This window comes from Nicotiana attenuata, unplaced genomic scaffold (genome assembly GCF_001879085.1).
Source record: "Nicotiana attenuata strain UT unplaced genomic scaffold, NIATTr2, whole genome shotgun sequence".
NCBI lineage: Eukaryota > Viridiplantae > Streptophyta > Magnoliopsida > Solanales > Solanaceae > Nicotiana > Nicotiana attenuata.
The window spans coordinates 208,438-227,189 of NW_017671039.1; the positions used below are offsets into that span (position 1 = coordinate 208,438).

An 18,752-nucleotide genomic window follows, 5' to 3' on the forward strand; every position below is an offset into this window, starting at 1 on the left:
ATTGTAAATTATAGCACGTTTCGTATAGTTTCCGAATATTTAAATTTAAATTTTAAAATATTGAGATAATCTAATTTAATTTAGCTTCAAACAACAACAACAACAACAACAATCCAGTAAAATCCCACAAGTGAGGTATGGGGAGGGTAGAGTGTATACAGACCTTGCCCCTATCCCGGGGAGTAGAGAGGCTGTTTTCGAAAGACCCTCGGCTCAAGAAGACGAAAATAGACAATAGATCCGTAACAGTAACAGAAACCAGAAAAAAAATATCAGCATCATAAGAGACAGAAAATAGACGGGCAAGCAATAACAATAATAGTAAGTGCCACCGTAATATAAAAATGACAAGTAATTTAGCCTCAAAGATTAATTAAATTGAATTTTGAGAAGCGAAACATGACAAGTAAATGTGAACGGATAGGGTATTACTAAATTGGTTCCCACTTCTCACGTATCTCTCTCACACATCTCTACCAAACATTCCTCCAAATCCTCCCTTCCATTATATTCCCATTTTCCACGGAAAAAATCATAAGAAAATAAAAAAAAACAAAAACATGCCCCCATCAACTTTCCTCTCTCTGTCTCCAGCTATACAAAAATGGCTTATTCAGAAATTAAAATCAATTCATTCAATAAAATTTAATTAGCTAAATACATATTTATAGATACGTTTCTTCATTAATTGCATTCTTGGGTCTCTGCATATATTTACAAGACCCGTGTTTTTTCTTTCACATAATCTGAATAATTTTTTTTAAGGTTCGATGCTATAAAGATGAAACTTTTATAGCAAGCAACCTTTTCAAGATTGAAGAATTTGCTTGTTTTTTTGTTTTGTTCATTTTTTTTGGTTGAGAATTTGAAGCCATTCTGGGATTTTTATTTAAAGAATAAAAAGACATGATTTGTTTTTCATGTTTTTCGTCGAATGAGAGTACAACATCCAAAAGGAAATGTACAAAAAGAAAAGAAACATCAACAACTGCTGTTCATCCTCATAGAGAAAACCTTTCGCCACAACAAGCACAGCCTTGGTCGTCTAAGGCAAAGACGCATCATAATAAGCCACATTCTCACCCGCCGCAACGACCACAGTCATCGCAGCCAGGTAACCTGATTCAAGATTTAAATTTGATATGTTCAATTTTCGCATAGCACCAGCTAATAGAAATATTTTAGTGAGATGTTTTCATTTCTTAATAAATCATATCTTTCCAATTTTCAGAAAAAATAAGAAATGTTCCAGCAGAAACCAGGCACCAAAATTCATCTAAGAACGATGAAGAGAACAAAAATATTGCAGCTCAAACTTTCACTTATAGGGAATTGGCAACAGCTACAAAGAATTTCCGCCAAGAATATCTGATAGGTGAAGGTGGATTTGGACGTGTTTATAAGGGCCGCCTTGACAAAACTGGCCAGGTACTTCAAATTTTTTAAAAATTCTCTGCTATAAATTGCTCTGTATAATGAAAGGAACCTTGGAGTAACGGTAAAGTTGTCTCCATGTGACCTATAGGTCACTAGTTCGAGCCGTGGAATCAGCCACTGATACTTACACCAGGGATAGGCTGTCTATATCATACCCCTTGAGGTGCAGCCATTCCCCGTACCCTGAGTGAACGCGGAATGTTTCGTGCACTGAGCTGCCCTTTAAATTGCTCTATAATGATTTGACCCTGAAATTGTACTAGTTTTTTTTTTCTAACTATGAATTCTCTATAATAATTCGTATATCAACATCGGCTTTGATTCTCAAATTAGCTTGTGCCAATAGAGATTTCTCAATCACAAGATGCATCAAAACCGGAGGTAGTAAAAAAAAAGAGTTTAAGTTTTGCACACTAACAGTTTGCATAAATTTTATATATAAAAAAAGAGCAGCCCGGTGCACTAAGCTCCCGCTATGCGCGGGTCCGGGGATGGGCCAGACCACAAGGGTCTTCGTACGCAGTCTTACCCTGCATTTCTGCAAGAGGCTGTTTCCACGGCTCGAACACGTGACCTCTTGGTCACATGGCAAAATTACAGCTAAATTTTATATACTATCAGGTTAAATAGACCTATAATTACAGATAACTCATTAAAGGAAGTCAGATTTCCTATAACCATTTAACTTGCACTTACAATATAAACTTTTTTATAATATCGGCGTATATAACTTAAGAAAAAATGAGGACATGTGTTTTACCTAACTTGAATAGCTGAGTCGTCAATTTTGCATCGATCGTTGATTTAAAACAAGTTCTAATCTGAGACTTATCTTTCAGGCTGTAGCAGTAAAGCAGCTTGACCGTAATGGATTACAAGGAAACAGAGAATTCCTTGTAGAGGTATTGATGTTGAGTCTTTTGCACGATACAAATCTTGTAAATTTGATTGGATATTGTGCTGATGGAGATCAAAGACTTCTGGTGTATGAGTATATGCCATTGGGAGCATTAGAGGATCATCTATTTGGTAATTTCTTTTCTTCTTATTTTTCTACCCTAGTTTTCTTGCATTACGAGGGGAACCTTGGAGGAACGGTAAAATTGTCTCCGTTTGACCTATAGGTCACAAGTTCGAGTCGTAGAAGCAATCATTACTGTTTGCATTAGGGTAGGCTGTCTACATCACAACATTTGGGGTGGGACCCTTTCCCAGACCCTGCGTGAATGCCAAATATTTTGTGCACTGAGCTGTCCTTTTTAATTTTCTTATGGGATTACACTGGGTTTGTTGTTATTGTTGCTGCATTACTTGCCTTATTTTCCACGTTTTTAATCTCTTTTTTATGAGTTGTTAATTATAATTATCTTTTAAGTTACCTATGGTCTATGAATGTGTAAAAGAGATGTTAACTTATACATATCGGCACCAAAAGATTTTTTTATAATAAGATCACTTAAAAGATAGCTGCAAGTAACTTTTCATGAAAAAAGGAATCGGTAGCCTGAAAAATAAAGCAGTTGTCATGCTATAACATGTAACAATACACTAATAATATAAATAATCTTTACATTGCCGGTGTATCTAAGTTAAATCGATTCTTTGTCCTCCACAATCATACAAAAAGAAAAGATTGAAAATAATGAACTTAATATCCAATTTGTCATATATATAACTCTTTTTACTGATGCAATTTGCTCCTGTTATCTTATTACCTTGTGGTTACTATTATTTGTTGCTTTTTTTCCACTGTTCCTTGAGCCGAGGGTCTATCGAAAACAGTCTCTCTACCTTCACAAGGTAGGGGTAAAGTTTGCGTACACGTTGCTAGGTGTTATCCTAATTTTTTTACCATATTTGTCCTATCTCTTGAAGGAAATGACAACACATTTATCATAATTGAGTTTTCCTTCTTCTAGTAGAAAATTATAAATCTCCCATATTTGTCCCTTTTCGTGTAGGAAAAGGTTTGGATTTCTATAAATTAAGGATCCTTCATTCTCATTCAGTAGCATCCACAATGTAGCCATATGGGGTTTGAGAGTCTTGTTTAGGGAGAGAACTTTACGAGACAAGTGTTAGTGTGTCACTTGTGTTTGCCTCTTCGTGAGGTTGTTCTCTCGATATTTGTACTCTCATTTATATAGTAGGTTGCTCATCTCCATCTGTGGACGTAAGTCAATTGACCGAACCACGTTAAATGTTTGTGTCTCTATTGGTATATTTCTCTTTTGTTGTGTGATTTATCATAATTCAAGATTTGCTTTACTAGCTTCCGCATGACACCTGATTATTTCGATCCTAACACACAGGACCCTCCCCAAACCCCACTTATGAAATTACACTGAATTTGTTGTTTGTGTTATTGCAATACATGAAAAATATTAAACTAATATGGAATTATTTCTTTAGATCTTCCACCAGATCGAACTCCACTGGATTGGTTCACAAGGATGAAAATAGCATTAAATGCAGCAAAGGGTCTTGAATATTTACATCATAAAGCCAATCCACCAGTTATTTACCGTGATTTGAAGTCCTCAAATATCTTGCTGGATAAAGAGTTTAATGCAAAATTATCAGACTTTGGTTTAGCCAAACTTGGACCAATGGGTGATAATTCCCATGTTTCTTCCAGAGTTATGGGAACTTATGGTTATTGTGCTCCAGAATATCAAAGAACAGGACAACTTACTGTCAAATCTGATGTCTATAGCTTTGGTGTTGTTTTATTGGAGCTAATTACAGGAAAAAGAGCTGTTGATACTACAAAGAATGGGCATGATCAGATTTTAGTTGCTTGGGTAAGTGAAACATTTCCCTCTTCCTGTATTTTAACCTATGTTGTCTCCGTATGACCTTGGAGTAACAATAAAGTTGTCTCCGTGTGACCTATAGGTCACGGGTTCGAGCTGTGGAATTGGCCACTGATGCTTGAATCAGGGTAGGCTGTCTACATTATATCCTTTGGGATGGGGCCTTTCCCCCGGCCCTGCATAAACACGAGATGCTTCGTGTACCGTTCTACTCTTTTTAACCTATGTTGCTTGGACTCTTAAAAATTCGCGCTGGATATGTATCGGATCCTTCAAAAGTAGTAGAGTATAATTTGTTAAGGATCCAATAATGGGTGCGACTATTTATGAAGAGTCTAAGCAACATGTAGATTTTAACTTTAGAAGCATTTTCATGATTAAGTGATCTTCTGGCACAAGGAGTTTAACTTATATATATACTGACAGTACAATGATTTTCTTTATAATAATGATGCAATTTAACCTTTAATAGTAGGTTAGTTATATTTTTACCTGGTTATTGATTAAAACTTATCTATAAATATCTTATAATTAAGTGTGTAAATATCTTTAAGAGTTTATGTTTTGTGCACTAACAATATAATACTAAAAAGTTATAATACTAAAAAGTTTTTTACACATTATAAGTTGACCTATAAGAATAAACACTGCAACTCTTTAATGCAAACCAGATATTTAGTAGCCTAAAAACAGAATAATAACCTACTTTGGCCGATTAAATTACAATAATAGTGCATACATTCTTTATAGAGAAATATATATTTTTAACCGTTCCCAAAAGTAATGACCAACAAATATATATTTTTTGTATACATGTGTATATCATACATATAATATACACATTTTATTACTTTTTCGCTAGCGAATGCAGTTAGGTTTGGCTGATTGAGCAATTGTTTATTTTGCCCTTCCTTGTACTGTTATTATATATAACTTAAATCCTTTTACATTTTATGTTTAAGTGATTTTGTTACCATAATCCCATGGTATCCTAGCTACATCGTGAGTTTCATCTAATTTTGGGATCTTTACACAAACAACCGGTCGTATTTATGTTTACTTTTTTAGCCGGTATACATAGACTATACATGAATTATACATCTGTCTCTCTAATTTTTCAGGCGGAGCCGATTTTCAAAGACACAAGTAGATACACAGAGCTAGCAGATCCACTTCTAAAAGGAGACTTCCCAAAAAGAAGTTTTAATCAAGCAGTTGCTATTGCTGCAATGTGCCTACAAGAAGATCCAGCAGTACGTCCACTGATCAATGATGTTGTCACTGCTCTCAGTTTCCTTTGGGCTGAGTCATCCGATAACGGATTCGTTTCGTCAATATCTCCTGATCCATTACCTGATCAAGTTTCAGCTGATAATGAAGAAATTAAAACATCTGCAAAAGAACGCCAAAGAGCAGTTGCAGAAGCCATAGAATGGGGTTCAAATTCAAGAACTCAAAATGAAAGATTACCATAGCATCTTTATATAGTTGGCTTATGTAAAATTTTGCGTTAAAACAATGTCAGTTTATTGTCATAAATTTGACTTGTAAGTGAGTTTGAGTCTGAGACTATATAGTGGTCTTAAGTCATTACTTCATATCTCAAAATTGATATTTACTTGATATTATTTTCAGGCGGAGTTATTTGTTGTATATATAATTATTAGTTTTCTTCATATATATATATATATATATATATATATATATTATACAGGCACATACATCCGTCAATGGTGTCGGATGATGCCCCTTATTAAAGGGTGTTTTCGCGACTGATGTTCTAGTTCTTTTATTTTTGAGTTAATCATCTGATATCAGGAACTCACTGGTTCGATGAATTTGAATTAGCTTCGTAGAAAGTTACTATGGGGGGTTTAGCGCTCCTTACCAAGGAAGACTTCTCTTTTAAGTCTCGAACTTAAAACCTCTGGTTAGGACTAGAAGAACCTTTACCATTCTATTACGTGTACCCGTTTGGTTGATCTTCTTGTTCTTCGATATTTTTTTATTATTTTATATATATATGTATATATTTAATTTTTTTTTAATTTCAATATTTCAAACATCAAACAGATGTTGGATTGAAGTTTGTTTGATGTGATTTTTGTGGCTTCAGTACTCCATAGAAATGACTAATTAAGTGATGGAATGAGAATCAAGTGCTAGAAATTGTTAAATTCTTAAGGAAAATAAAGCAAGAACAGTAATTCAGATATTTCATATGTGATGGCGTATTACAAAGGGACAGTTTTATTACAACCATTTTACTAAGGAAACAAGGAAAATTTGTATAGATAGATCGATTGAAAGAACAAGAAAAATGTACCATTTCAACCATTTTTGCAGTTTCTAGTAAATTAATTCAATAAAACAATAGGAGAAATTTCGAAATGAAAGGAAAAAAAAAAACACAATATATATTATTTCTAGAAGTTATTCGAGGAGCACCTATGTCATGTTGTTTAAGTCGGTGGAATTTTAGAAAACTTAAGTCATGTTCATCACGAATGTGTTTCAAAAAGTCAATGAAATATTTACGAAATCAAAGTCAGCATTAATTCGCTAAAATATAAATGAATTTCATTAATTCACAAACCTGACATATTTTAAATGTTGGGTATAACTTAACAACAGTTTACTTATTTTAGCGATGGCTACGTAACCGAAAGGTTGAATAGCCAAATAGATATCGACTAATGATGTGTCACTAAAATTCTGACGTGGATGCTGATTTGTCAATCCCAATGACTGTATTTGAGCTTCAAGCGTTAAACACTAATTTTGAATAGGTTCAAATGTTTGAATACCATAATGGAATATTCGATCGATCAATATTTATCGAATTTGAAAAAAACGTTACAAAAAATAATTCGATCCTCTTATTGTGATTCTCGAACCGAGAGATTGTGATGACCTGGGTCATCACTCGTTTTGAAAGTAAATTCTATTTTTCGAGGCTTTAAAAAACTCTTTTTTGTCTCACCTCGATTTGCGTGCGCAGTCCGGGCGCGTTTCCGGAAAGCTTTTATGTGAAATCTAAGTAAAATAAGGAAATTGGCTTTTAAATTGATTAAAGTTGACTTTGGTCAACATTCTTGGTAAGCAGACCCGGACCCGTGTTCCAACGGTCTCGTAGGCTCCATAGTAAAATATGGGACTTGGGCGCATGCCGGGAATCAAATTCCGAGGTCCCAAGCCCGAGAAATGAGTTTTTAAAGAAAATTGTTTGCTGGAAAATATAAAGGTTTTTAGAAGTGAATTGATGCATTTTCTTAATGGTATCAGGCCCGTATCTTGGTTCCGGAGCCCGATACAAGTTTAAAATAATAATTAAGTTGAATCTGTAAAATGTGGTAAAGATCAGAATTGATTTGGTATAAAACGGACCTATAGTTGAGAAAATAGTAATTTTGATGTTCTTGAGTGATTTCATGAATTTGAGGATTTATTCATAGTTGTTGATGTTATTTTGATGATTTGATCGCACGAGCAAGTCCGTATGATATTTTTAGATTTGCTTACATGTTTAGTTTGGAGCCCCGAGAGCTCGGGTGAGTTTTGGATAGGCCACGGAGTGAAATTGGACTTCGAGGAATGACTGTTGCAGGTTCAGCTGTGTTGCAGGCTCTGATCTCGCAATTGCGAGCCCAACAGGCTTGGCAATTGCGAGGGCTTGATCACATTTGCGAAGAAAGCCCAGGCCTGCCAGTATTCGCAATTGCGAGTCTTCCTTCGCAAATGCGAAGTCATCATGGGAGGGCCAGTATCGCAATTGCGACAACTTGTTCGCAATTGCGAGGTTAGCAGACAATGCCCAGGTTCGCAAATGCGAGGCCTTGTTCGCATTTGCAAGCTTCGCAAATGCTCCTGTCGCAATTGCGACATCTGCGACCAGTTAATTGGGGCTTAGACGGATTTTTCTTCATTTTTCAAACTCTCTCAAACCCTAAGCTCTCTTGGGCGATTTTCTAAAGAAAAGGTCTTCTCCAAATCAATTGTAAGTCGTTTCTAACTCATTTTCTCCAATCTATAACATCTTTTTACATGATTTCAACTCAAAATCAAGGGTTTTCATGGGGGAATTGGGTAGAACTTAGGATTTTCATTAGAATTGACTCATTTAGCATTTATTGATATCGTTAAGTAAATTGTGGCTAGATACAAGCGAATCAGTGGTGGAATCAAGAGGTAAAGCGGTAGTTGAGGCTTGAATTGTGTTCGTGGCATTGAGGTAAGTGTTTGGTCTAACCTTAGCTTGAGGGATTATGAGTTGTGTCTTATTTGCTATGTGTCAATTGTTGAGTACGACATATAGGTGTGGTGACGAGTATCTATACGTTGGTGTTAAGCATGCCTGTGAGTCTTATACTATGATTGATGTGATTCCGTTTTGTATTGTCCATGCTTAATATGATGATTTCTAATGTTGAGCAAGGCTTATGGAAGTATTCTTGGTAATTGAACATTGTAGAGCATTGGCTCAAGTTGAGAATTGAGTTGTGAAGTAATTTGTGGAAAGGAAAAGAGGTTTATGATATTGTCTCCCTTGCCGGGATGTTATTGCTTTTGATATTGTCTCCCTTGCTGGGATGTTATTGCTTTTGATATTATCTCCCTTGCCGGGATATTATTACTCATGATATTTTTTCCCTTGCCGGGATATTATTGATATACTATTGTTCTCTTGCCGGGATTCTATTGTGATTTAGTGATTCCCTTGCCCGTATTGCTTTGTGATTGTTGCTTGGGTGAGGAAGAGTGTAAAAGCACGAAGGGTGATACCGTGCATGATATTGGTGAGTGAGTGTTAATGCACGATGGGTGATGCCGTGCCGATATTGTAAATGTAAAAGCACGAAGGGTGATGCCGTGCCATGATATGAGTGATAATGCACGAAGGATAATGCCGTGCCATGATTATGTGAGGTAAAAGCACGAAGGGTGATGTCGTGCCGATTATATTGATTCTTATGGTGAGGACGAGAGTAAAAGCACGAAGGGTGATGCCATGCATTTATCTTTGTTTTCGTTATTCTTGCTTATAGTTGAATTTTGGTGTTCCGTATGTTTCTTTACTGAATTTCGGTTTGTACATGATATTTCCCCAAGCATGTTTCCCCTTGCCATCTTTAACTGCTAGTTTCTGTCATTATTACTTGCTGTATATGATATAACTGCACAGGCTTATTTGGTAGTCTTGTCCTAGCCTCGTCACTACTTTGCCGAGGTTAGGCTAGGCACTTACCAACACATGGGGTCGGTTGTGCTGATACTACACTCTGCACTGTGTGCAGATCCCGGTGCTGCAACTTTTGGACTATAGTGAGGTTGCTGCCTTCAGTCCAGTGGCAGAGACCCGAGGTAAGTCCTGCAGGCGTCCGCAGGCCTTGGCGTCTCCTTCTATCTTTTCATTCTGTTTCTTTTATGTATTTCAGAGACAGCTTTGTCTTTATCTTTCAGACCACTGTTTGTAGTATTCGTAGATAGTCCGTGACATTGTGACACCAAATTCTTGGTAGAGTTGTATGTTGGATTCTACACTAGTATATGGCTAAACTATTAGTTTTCGTCTTCCGCATTTCTATTTATTTTAATTATTCCGCTGTTGATCACCTGTTATATTGAACTTTTAAAAAGGCTAAGAAAAAAGGTTAATGAATCTATAATACTCGGCTTGCCTAGCTTTCATGAGTAGGTGCCATCACGACTCCCGAGGGTGAAAAATCCGGATCGTGACAGAGATCCATGAATTGAAATCCTAATGGATAAAGATACAAATGGTCCAATGGAAGCAAAAATTTCTAGTAACATTTGGAACACTCTGTTTCGGAGCATAAGAGCGGTTTTCAAGTAGTGTTCGATTAATTACGTATTAATCGATATAAAATTTCTTTAAGTTGAGTGGTTCGGAACAGGGGCGTATACACCTTATCCTATGCGGTATTACGGGACACCGGTTTGTCAATTTTTTTCTATTTATGTATAAGAAAAATAAAAATGTTAGAGATAAATATAGAAAATAATACCGCTACAACTATAATAAATTATTTAGTTATTCATTTCTTCAAATTATAATACCGCTTACGAAAAATTCTGTATATGCCACTGGACTTCGAAACACAACCATGTGCAGACTATTAGTGTCTTTTGACTATTCGACCTAACTAAAAAGAAGTAGCTGCCAGATTAAAACACACCTATTGGCTATAGATTTGCTGGAAATTTGTATTTAAATTTAAAGCTTGTAACTATTGCTAATCATCTTTAACAACCCTACCAGGTATATAGGACGTGAAACTAACCAAAAAAAGGAAATAAAATGAAACAAATGGGAGAAACACATTTATATTGTGCTATTTGTACACTATGCCCCTTTACAATTTGGAATTTAAGAAAATGACCTTTTTAGATTTCTTAAATGTAAAAGAGAGATCTCTTACGTGTAAAAATAAATCTCCTATGTAAAAATAGAGATAGCGTCAAAAAACTAAAAACAAATTTGTAAAGAGCCAACATTTATTAGTGAATTAAAGATGTTAGAGATAAGAGTGGTAAATACTCTAATTCTTTTTGAAAAGGCGTAATACATACGGAGACACCTAAAGTTGGCACGATCTTTCACTTAGACACTTAAACTAGGACTCTTTCCATTCAGACACGTTTCTTAGGCAAATCGCATACCAATTAGACACGTTTTTTGCTGGCTTATTAATTAACCAAGCGCGTGTTCTGCAATCTCCGTCTACATGGCAAAAGTAACCATTATAAATCGTGCCACATCATTTTTTTGTCCACCTCACTGTCCACCTCTCCACTAAAATACAAATAACTAGCCCTAAACAAACGATAAAAACATATTACCACCGTTCCTTTTACCATCGATGAATACGAAGAATCTCCCGACCACTGTTAAGCTTCTTCTTCTTTTGGTCAATGGTGTTGGAATCTAGTATTTCCACTGATTTCTCACCGTATTTACAAAGCTTCAAGGTGCAATTTCTCCTTATTTTCTATTGCTACAGCTAGGGCTTTTTATTTGTAAGTTCTCGATAAAGCTAGGGTTTTTTTGGGGTTTTCCTTTGTGCTGGTCCCTTGTCGTCTTATGTAAGGGAATATTATGGAGGATGACTATATTTTAACTCGCTTTCACCACGGGGGTACATTTATCGAGCAACCTGTCCCAATATACAAAGGGGAATTAAATGCCTTTGCTTTTGCTATCGATAAAGACCATTTTAGTGTTGTCGAGTTGTCTTCTTATGCTAAAGACCTTGGGTATGCAGCTGTGGAAGGGTTTTATTGTCAAAAGGAAAAAGATGGTGATTTTATCAAAGTCTTTTCTGATTTGCAGTTATACGAATTTGTGAAAGATTTAAAATATGGTGATATTTTGGATGTTTATTTGCGTCATGGGGTGAGTCAACCTGAAGTAGTCGAAGAAAATATTGGTCTTTTATGTGGGGCAGAAGTAGGTCGGGGTGGTAATGACCAATTTAAAGCTAGGGCAACTGAAGAACCTATTGAGCCGCCTACTGAACCAACTCAAAATGCTGCTGAACCACCTATTGAGCCGCCTATTGAACCAACTTTGAATGATGCTGAACCAACTCACAATTCTTCTGAACCAACTGTAAATGCTGCTGCTGGAGATGAACCACCAGACCATAATGTTAATGAAGATGGAGTGCAATCAGATGTTGAGAGTAGTGAATCAGAAGAAGATGTTCTTCCTGAAGAAGATGATTCAGATGTTGATGATGAATTGAGATCTTTAAGGGCTGAAAGGAGGAGCAAGAGGCAGGGTAAGCAGAGGAAAAAACCAATTGCAACAGATGAGATACCACTAGGAGAAGCAGGAATTGACAGAGGATTTGAGGATATTGGAAGAAACAAGACTTCAAGATATGTAGGTAAATTAGGTGGTGATGAGCAGTTTATTGATAGTTCAGAGGCTGATAGTGAAGATAGCACAGAAGAGTTAGATCCTGAAGCTATTCCTGGTGTTGATATACCAGCAAGAAGGAAGAGTACAAAAGTCAGGTATGATCCTGATTGTGAAGTTGCTATATTTGAACTTGGGATGATTTTTTAGAATGCTATAGAGTTTCGGAAAGAATTAGCAAATTATGCAATTGAGTACAAGGTGTAGATCAAATTGAGACCAAATGAACCACATAGGGTGAGCGCTAAGTGTAAATCAAAGAGATGCAAATGGGTGTGCTATGCTTGTATTGATAGAGATTCGGGTGATTTTAAAGTAAAGAACTACTACCCAGTACACAAATGTGAAACTTCAAACAAGAATAAGTTGTGCACTTCAAAGTTTGTTGCAAAGAAATTCAAAGATGAAATAACTAAGCAGCCCCACATAAGGATATGGGAAATACAGGAGTTGTGTAGGGACAAGCTAGGATTGTATGTTGGCAAGACAATTTGTTATAGGGCTAAACTGTGTGTTCTCAGAGAGTCCATGGGTGATTGGAATATGGAGTTTGCAAGGTTATGTGATTATGCTGATATGATAAAACAAACCAATCCTGGTAGCTCATGTTGGGTAAGGATGGATAGTGAAACTGAGCCAGGAAAAAATCTCTTTGTTTACTTTTATGTGTGCTTTGATGCATTGAAGAAAGGTTGGTTAGAAGGATGTAGGAGAATCATAGGTTTTGATGGTTGTTTCTTAAAGGGTGCTTGTGACGATCCAAAGGGTCATCACCTATTTTCTCATTCATTCCGTGCTTCCGAGGCCTTGAAAACCTTATTTTTAGTCGCCTCGATTTGCGTGCGCAATCCGGGCACGTAGCCGAAAAGCTTAAATATGAATTCTGTGTGAAAAATGATGAATTTTGGTATTAATGTGATTAAAGTTGACTTTGGTCAACATTTTGGGTAAACGGACCCAGACCCATGATTGGACGGTCCCGGAGGGTCCGTAGAAAAATATGAGACTCGGGCATATGCCCGGAGTCGAATTCCGAGGTCTAGAGCCCGAGAAATGAATTTTTCTGTGAAATTGTTTTTCTGAAATTAATATGGAAATTTGAAACGAAAATTGATTAGAACGTGTTGGTATCGGGCCCGTATTTTGGTTCCGGCACCCGGTACAGGTCTTATATGTGGTTTAAGCGCTTTCTGTGAAATTTGGTTGAAATCGGACGTCATTTGACATGTTTCGGACCTAAATCTTTAAAAATGAAAGTTTATGAAGTTTGATGAAAAAGTGATGATTTTGAGGTTTAATTCATTGAGTTTGATGTTATTTTGGCGATTTGATCGCACGGTTAAGTTCGTAGGATGTCGTTGAGTTAGTGTGTGTTTGGTTAGGAGCCCCAGGGGGTCTCGGGAGTGTTTTCGGAGGTGTTCGGGGTGGTTTTGAACTTGAAAATGTTGCAGAAAATCTGCAACAGGTGCCCAGGTGAATCCTTCTTCGTGTTCGCACTCTGTAAGAAATGAAAGAAAGCTAATGAGTTATTGGTTATTCCCTTGCCGGGATGTTTGCTGTTTGGTAGACTTTCTCCCTTGCCGGAATATTTGAAATTGTTGTTATTGTTCCTTTGCCGGGATTCCTATTTTGTTGTCTATTCCCTCGCCCCGTTGTTGTGATGTTGTTGTTTGGTGGAGGACGAGTGATAAAGCACAAAGGGTGATGCCGTGCACGATGGTGATATGAATACTTATGCACGAAGGAACATTCCGTGCCATGATATGATTACTAATGCACGAAGGAACATTTCCGTGCCATGATATGAGTGTTTATGCACGAAGGATCATACCGTGACATCATTTTGTGAGGTAAAGCACGAAGAGGTGATACCGTGCACTTTATATGATTGTTTGGGTGAGAATGAGAGTAAAAGCACGAAGGATGGTGCCGTGCAACTGTTGATTTCCTACTCTCGTTGATATTGTAGCTGTACTGCTTCATTCCTTAATTATTGATTTTATCTGACTGTTACAGCCCCTGCAGCATGCTCCCCCTCCTCCTTGACTGGTTAATTTCTGTATACCTTTATATTGCATACATATATTGAACTGCACAGGTTGTTTGGTAGTCCGGTCTAGCCTCGTCACTACTTCGCCGGGGCTAGGCCAGGCACTTTACCAGCACATGGGGTCGGTTGTGCTGATGCTACACCTTTGCATCTTTTTGGACACAGATCACGGTGCCGGAGCAGCTTTTGACAACAATAGTAGATTTGGGAGCTGACTTCAGTCCTGAGACACCGAGGTAGCCTTGCTGACGTCGCGGCCTGGAGTTTCTTTCTATCTTTACTTTAGTTTGTTATCCTTTGTACGGAACAAACAAAACTATGTTTTATTCAGACATTGTATTTAGCATTCTCTAGACGTTCGTGAGTTTGTGACTCCAGTTCTTGGGTAGAGTTGTATTGAACTTCCGCATTGCTTTCAGTTTATTTATATTTAAGACTTCCACTTTTCTATTAAATGTTTCGTTGTTTTTAATAATGTCGAGGTTTGCTAAAAGAGATAATAAATAATTGGCTTGCCTAGCTCCTAATGGTAGGCGCTATCACGACTCCCGAGGTGGGAAATCTGGGTCGTGACAAGTTGGTATCAGAGCACTAGGTTACATAGGTCTCACAACTCACGGACAAACTTGGTAGAGTCTGAGGGATTGGTACGGAGACGTCTGTATTTATCCCAGAGGCTACAGAGTTAGGAAATTTCACTTTTGTTCCTTCTTGTCGTGCGGTTCTGTTTCTCAAATACTGATCGTCTCTCTACTCTGTTCTTTCGCAGATGGCGGGAACACGTGCTTCCTCTTCTTACCGCGCAGCAGCCGAGCCCCCAGCAGCAGCTCCTACGAGGGGCAGAGGGCAAGGCCGAGGCCGTGCCAGAGGCCGAGCAGGGGCAGAGCTCAGCCTCGAGCAGTAGCCCAGAGGGTGGAGCCTCAGATTGATTATGACGAGGAGGTTCCAGCTCCAGCAGCTCTGGTAGGCCAGCTCAGGTCCCAGAGGGGTTATAGCCACCCAGTTCTTCAGGACGCTTTGGTCAGATTGGTAGAGCCTTATGAGAGCGTCACTCGAGCGGGTTTGCTTCCAGTAGCACTAGCCACTTCTCAGGCTGGGGAAGGAGTTCAGACTCCTGCTAGCGTACTCCGGAGCAGGTAGCTCCCCAGGCACAGGTTCCAGTGGTTCAGCCAGCTGTGTCAGTTCAGCCGGGTATTGTGACTCAGACCGGCGATGGAGCGGCTATGTCCTCAGATGCTTTGTGGACGCTTGATAGGTTCTCCAAGCTCTTCACCACCACATTCAGCGGTACTTCTTCAGAGGATCCACAAGACTTCTTATTTAGCTGCCATAAGAATCCTTAGGACTATGGGTATTGCGGAGACCAATGGGGTCGACTTCGTCACCTCTCGGCTTGCAGGATCCGCCAAGACTTGGTGGAGGGACTATTGTTTATCCAGACCAGCAGGGTCGCCAGCATTGACATGGGATCAGTTTGCAGAGTTGTTTTTTGGAGAAGTTTCTCCCAGTTACTCAGCGAGAGGCTCTTCGCAGGCAGTTCGAGCGTCTCCAGCAGGGCTCTATGACAGTCACTCAGTATAGGACTCGGTTCATTGATCTAGCACGCCATGCTATTGTTATACTCCCCACCGAGAGAGAGAGGGTGCGGAGGTTTATTGATAGGTTGATTCAGCCGATCCGTCTCCAGATGGCTATGGGGGTCGGGAGTGAGATTTTTTTTTCAGGAGGCGGCTAATGCGGCCCGCTAGAGTTGAGATAGCTCTTGCACAGGGAGGTGGTCATGGGTCAGATAAGAGGCCCCGTCATTCAGGTAGGTTCAGTGGTACCTCGTCTGGAGGTAGAGATTCTCATGGTAAGGGCCATCCTCCGAGGCCCTTTCCATCAGCTCTTCTGTTTCTCATGGTACTTTCAGGTGTCGTGGTTCTCAGCCGCATTATTCTGACCAGCAGCCTCACAGTTCACTATCAGCACCCATCAGTGCCCCACCACTTTAGAGTTTTCGGGGTGGACATTCAGGTCGACAGGGTCAGCAGCCTCAACACCCGAGGGCTTGTTACGCTTGTGGTGACCCGAGTCACATTGTCAGATTTTGCCCTCAGCATTCGAGCAGTTCCAGCAGCAGGGTCCTCGTCCTATGATACAAGCATCAGGTGATCCACAGGCCGCCCAGCCAGCTAGAGGCGGGGGTAAAGGTCATAGAGGTGGAGGTAGAGATCATAGAGGTGGAGCTCGGACCGCCAGAGGTAGAGGCCAACCATCAGCCGATCGTCCCAGGGATATGGGTTAGGGAGGTGGGGCCCACCCCGGTGTTATGCTCTTCCAGCCAGGCCAGAGGCTGATTCTTCAGATGCAGTTATTACAGGTACTATTCTGGTCTGTGATAGGGATGCTTCAGTGCTATTCGACCCTGGGTCTACGTATTCGTATGTGTCATCCTATTTTGCACCGTACTTGGTTATGCCTAGTGGTGCCTTGGTGTTCCTGTATATGTATCTATACCGGTGGGTGATTCTATAGTGGTCGACTGAGTTCATCATTCCTGTGTGGTAGTGTTTGAGGGTATTGAGACCGTGTTGATTTATTGCTCTTAGACATGTGGATTTCGACGTATATTAGGGATGGATTGGTTGTCCCCGTATCATGCCATCTTGGATTGCCACGCCAAGACCGTGACCTTGGCTTTACCAGATTTGCCCCATTTGGAGTGGAGAAGGACCCCGGGTCATGCCACTCGCAGTGTTATCTCATATGTGAAGGCTCGATGTATGGTCGAGAAGGGGTGTTTGGCCTATTTGGCCTATGTTCGTGATTCCAGTGCTGAGTTTCCTCCTATAGATTCTGTGCCTGTTGTCAGGAGTTCCAGATGTTTTCCCCTCAGACCTGCCGGGTATGCCACCGACAGGGACATTGACTTCTGTATTGATTTGGCTCCGCGCACCCAGCCTATTTCTATCCCGCCGTATCGCATGGCCCTGCCTGAGTTGAAAGAGTTAAAGGGTTAGTTGCAGGATTTGCTTGAGAAGGGTTTCATTAGCCCAGCGTCTTCGCCTTGGGGTGCGCCGGTGTTATTTGTGAAGAAAAACGGATGGTTCGATGAGGATGTGCATTGATTACCGGCAATTAAACGAAGTGACGAAAAGAACAAGTATCCACTGCCGAGATTGACGATTGTTCACCAGCTTCAGGGTGCAAAGGTGTTTTCAAAGATAGACTTGAGATCTGGCTACCATCAGTTGAGGATTAGGGCATCCGATGTTCCTAAGACAGCATTCCGCACTCGGTACGGGCACTATGAGTTCCTGGTCATGTCATTTGGGTTGACCAATGCCCCAGAACATTTATGGAGTTGATGAACCGAGTGTTCAGGCCTTATTGGACTTGTCGTGATAGTTTTATTGATGATATTCTGATATACTCCCGCAGTCAGGAGGAGCACGAGCAACACCTCAGAGTGGTTCTTCAGACTCTGAAGGATAGCCAGTTTATATGCTAAGTTCTCAAAGTTGCGAGTTCTGGTTGAGTTCGGTTGCATTTCTGGGTCAACGTCGTATCACAGAGGGTATTCAGGTGGAACCCGAAGAGATTTAGAGGGCAGGTCAAGAACTGGCCTCGACCAGCTTCAGCTATAGAGAATTCAGAGTTTCTTGGGTTAGCAGGCTATTATCGTCGATTCGTGGGGGTTTTCATCTACGCAGCCCCGATTGACCAGGTTTTTACCCAGAAGGGTGCCAGTTCAGATGGTCGGATGAGTGGAGGCGAGCTTTTCAGAAAGCTCTAAGACATCTCTGCTACTTAGGGCACCGGTATTAGTTTTGCCCACAAGTTTCAGAGGGCCTTACACAGTCTATTGGATTGCTCCCGATTAGGTTTGGTGCAGATATTGATTGCAGGATGGAAGAGTCATAGCCTATGCTTTGAGGCAGTTGAAGATACCACGAGAAGAATTATCCGGTTCATGATCTGAAGTTGGCAGCCATTGTTCATGCTTTTGAAGATTTGGAGACATTTATCTATATGTTTGACGTGTGAGGTGTACACTGATCAACAAGGTCTTCAGTACTTGTTCAAGCAAAAGGAGTGAATTTGAAGCAGACGAAGGTGGGTTGGAGGTTGTCTGAAAGATTTATGATATGTACTATCTTGTATCCACCGCGGGAAGGCCAATGTGGTGGCCGATCCTTGAGTAGGAAGTCCGCCAACATGGGTAGTCTTGCTTATATCCCGCTGCCACGAGGCCGCTTGCCTTTGGATGTTCAGCACACTTGACTTTGGCCAATCGATTTGTGAGTGTGGCATATCTCTGAGCCTTAGCCGAGCGGTTAGCTTGCAAGGTTGCTCGTTTCTTAATTATTGGAGCGTAATCCGTGATCGGCAGTTTGATGATCCCCATTTATGTGTCCCGAGAGACATGTGCTGCAGCGTGGAGGTGCCAAAAGGTGACCTTAGATGATGATTGGTGTCTTGAGACTGCAGGGCGAGTTTGTGTGCCCAATGTTGATGGGTTCGA

General features: G+C 39.8%; 1 protein-coding gene across 1 annotated transcript; it reads left to right on the forward strand.

Moving 5' to 3' along the window:
• The first annotated feature begins 534 nt into the window (after window positions 1–534).
• LOC109205450 (serine/threonine-protein kinase At3g07070-like) lies at window positions 535–5,895 on the forward strand. The gene is made up of 5 exons (XM_019368160.1): window positions 535–1,114; window positions 1,232–1,428; window positions 2,277–2,466; window positions 3,850–4,241; window positions 5,375–5,895. The coding sequence occupies exons 1-5, from the start codon at window positions 907–909 to the stop codon at window positions 5,726–5,728; spliced, it is 1,341 nt and encodes a 446-aa protein (XP_019223705.1). The 5' UTR covers window positions 535–906; the 3' UTR covers window positions 5,729–5,895.
• Window positions 5,896–18,752: the final 12,857 nt, after the last annotated feature.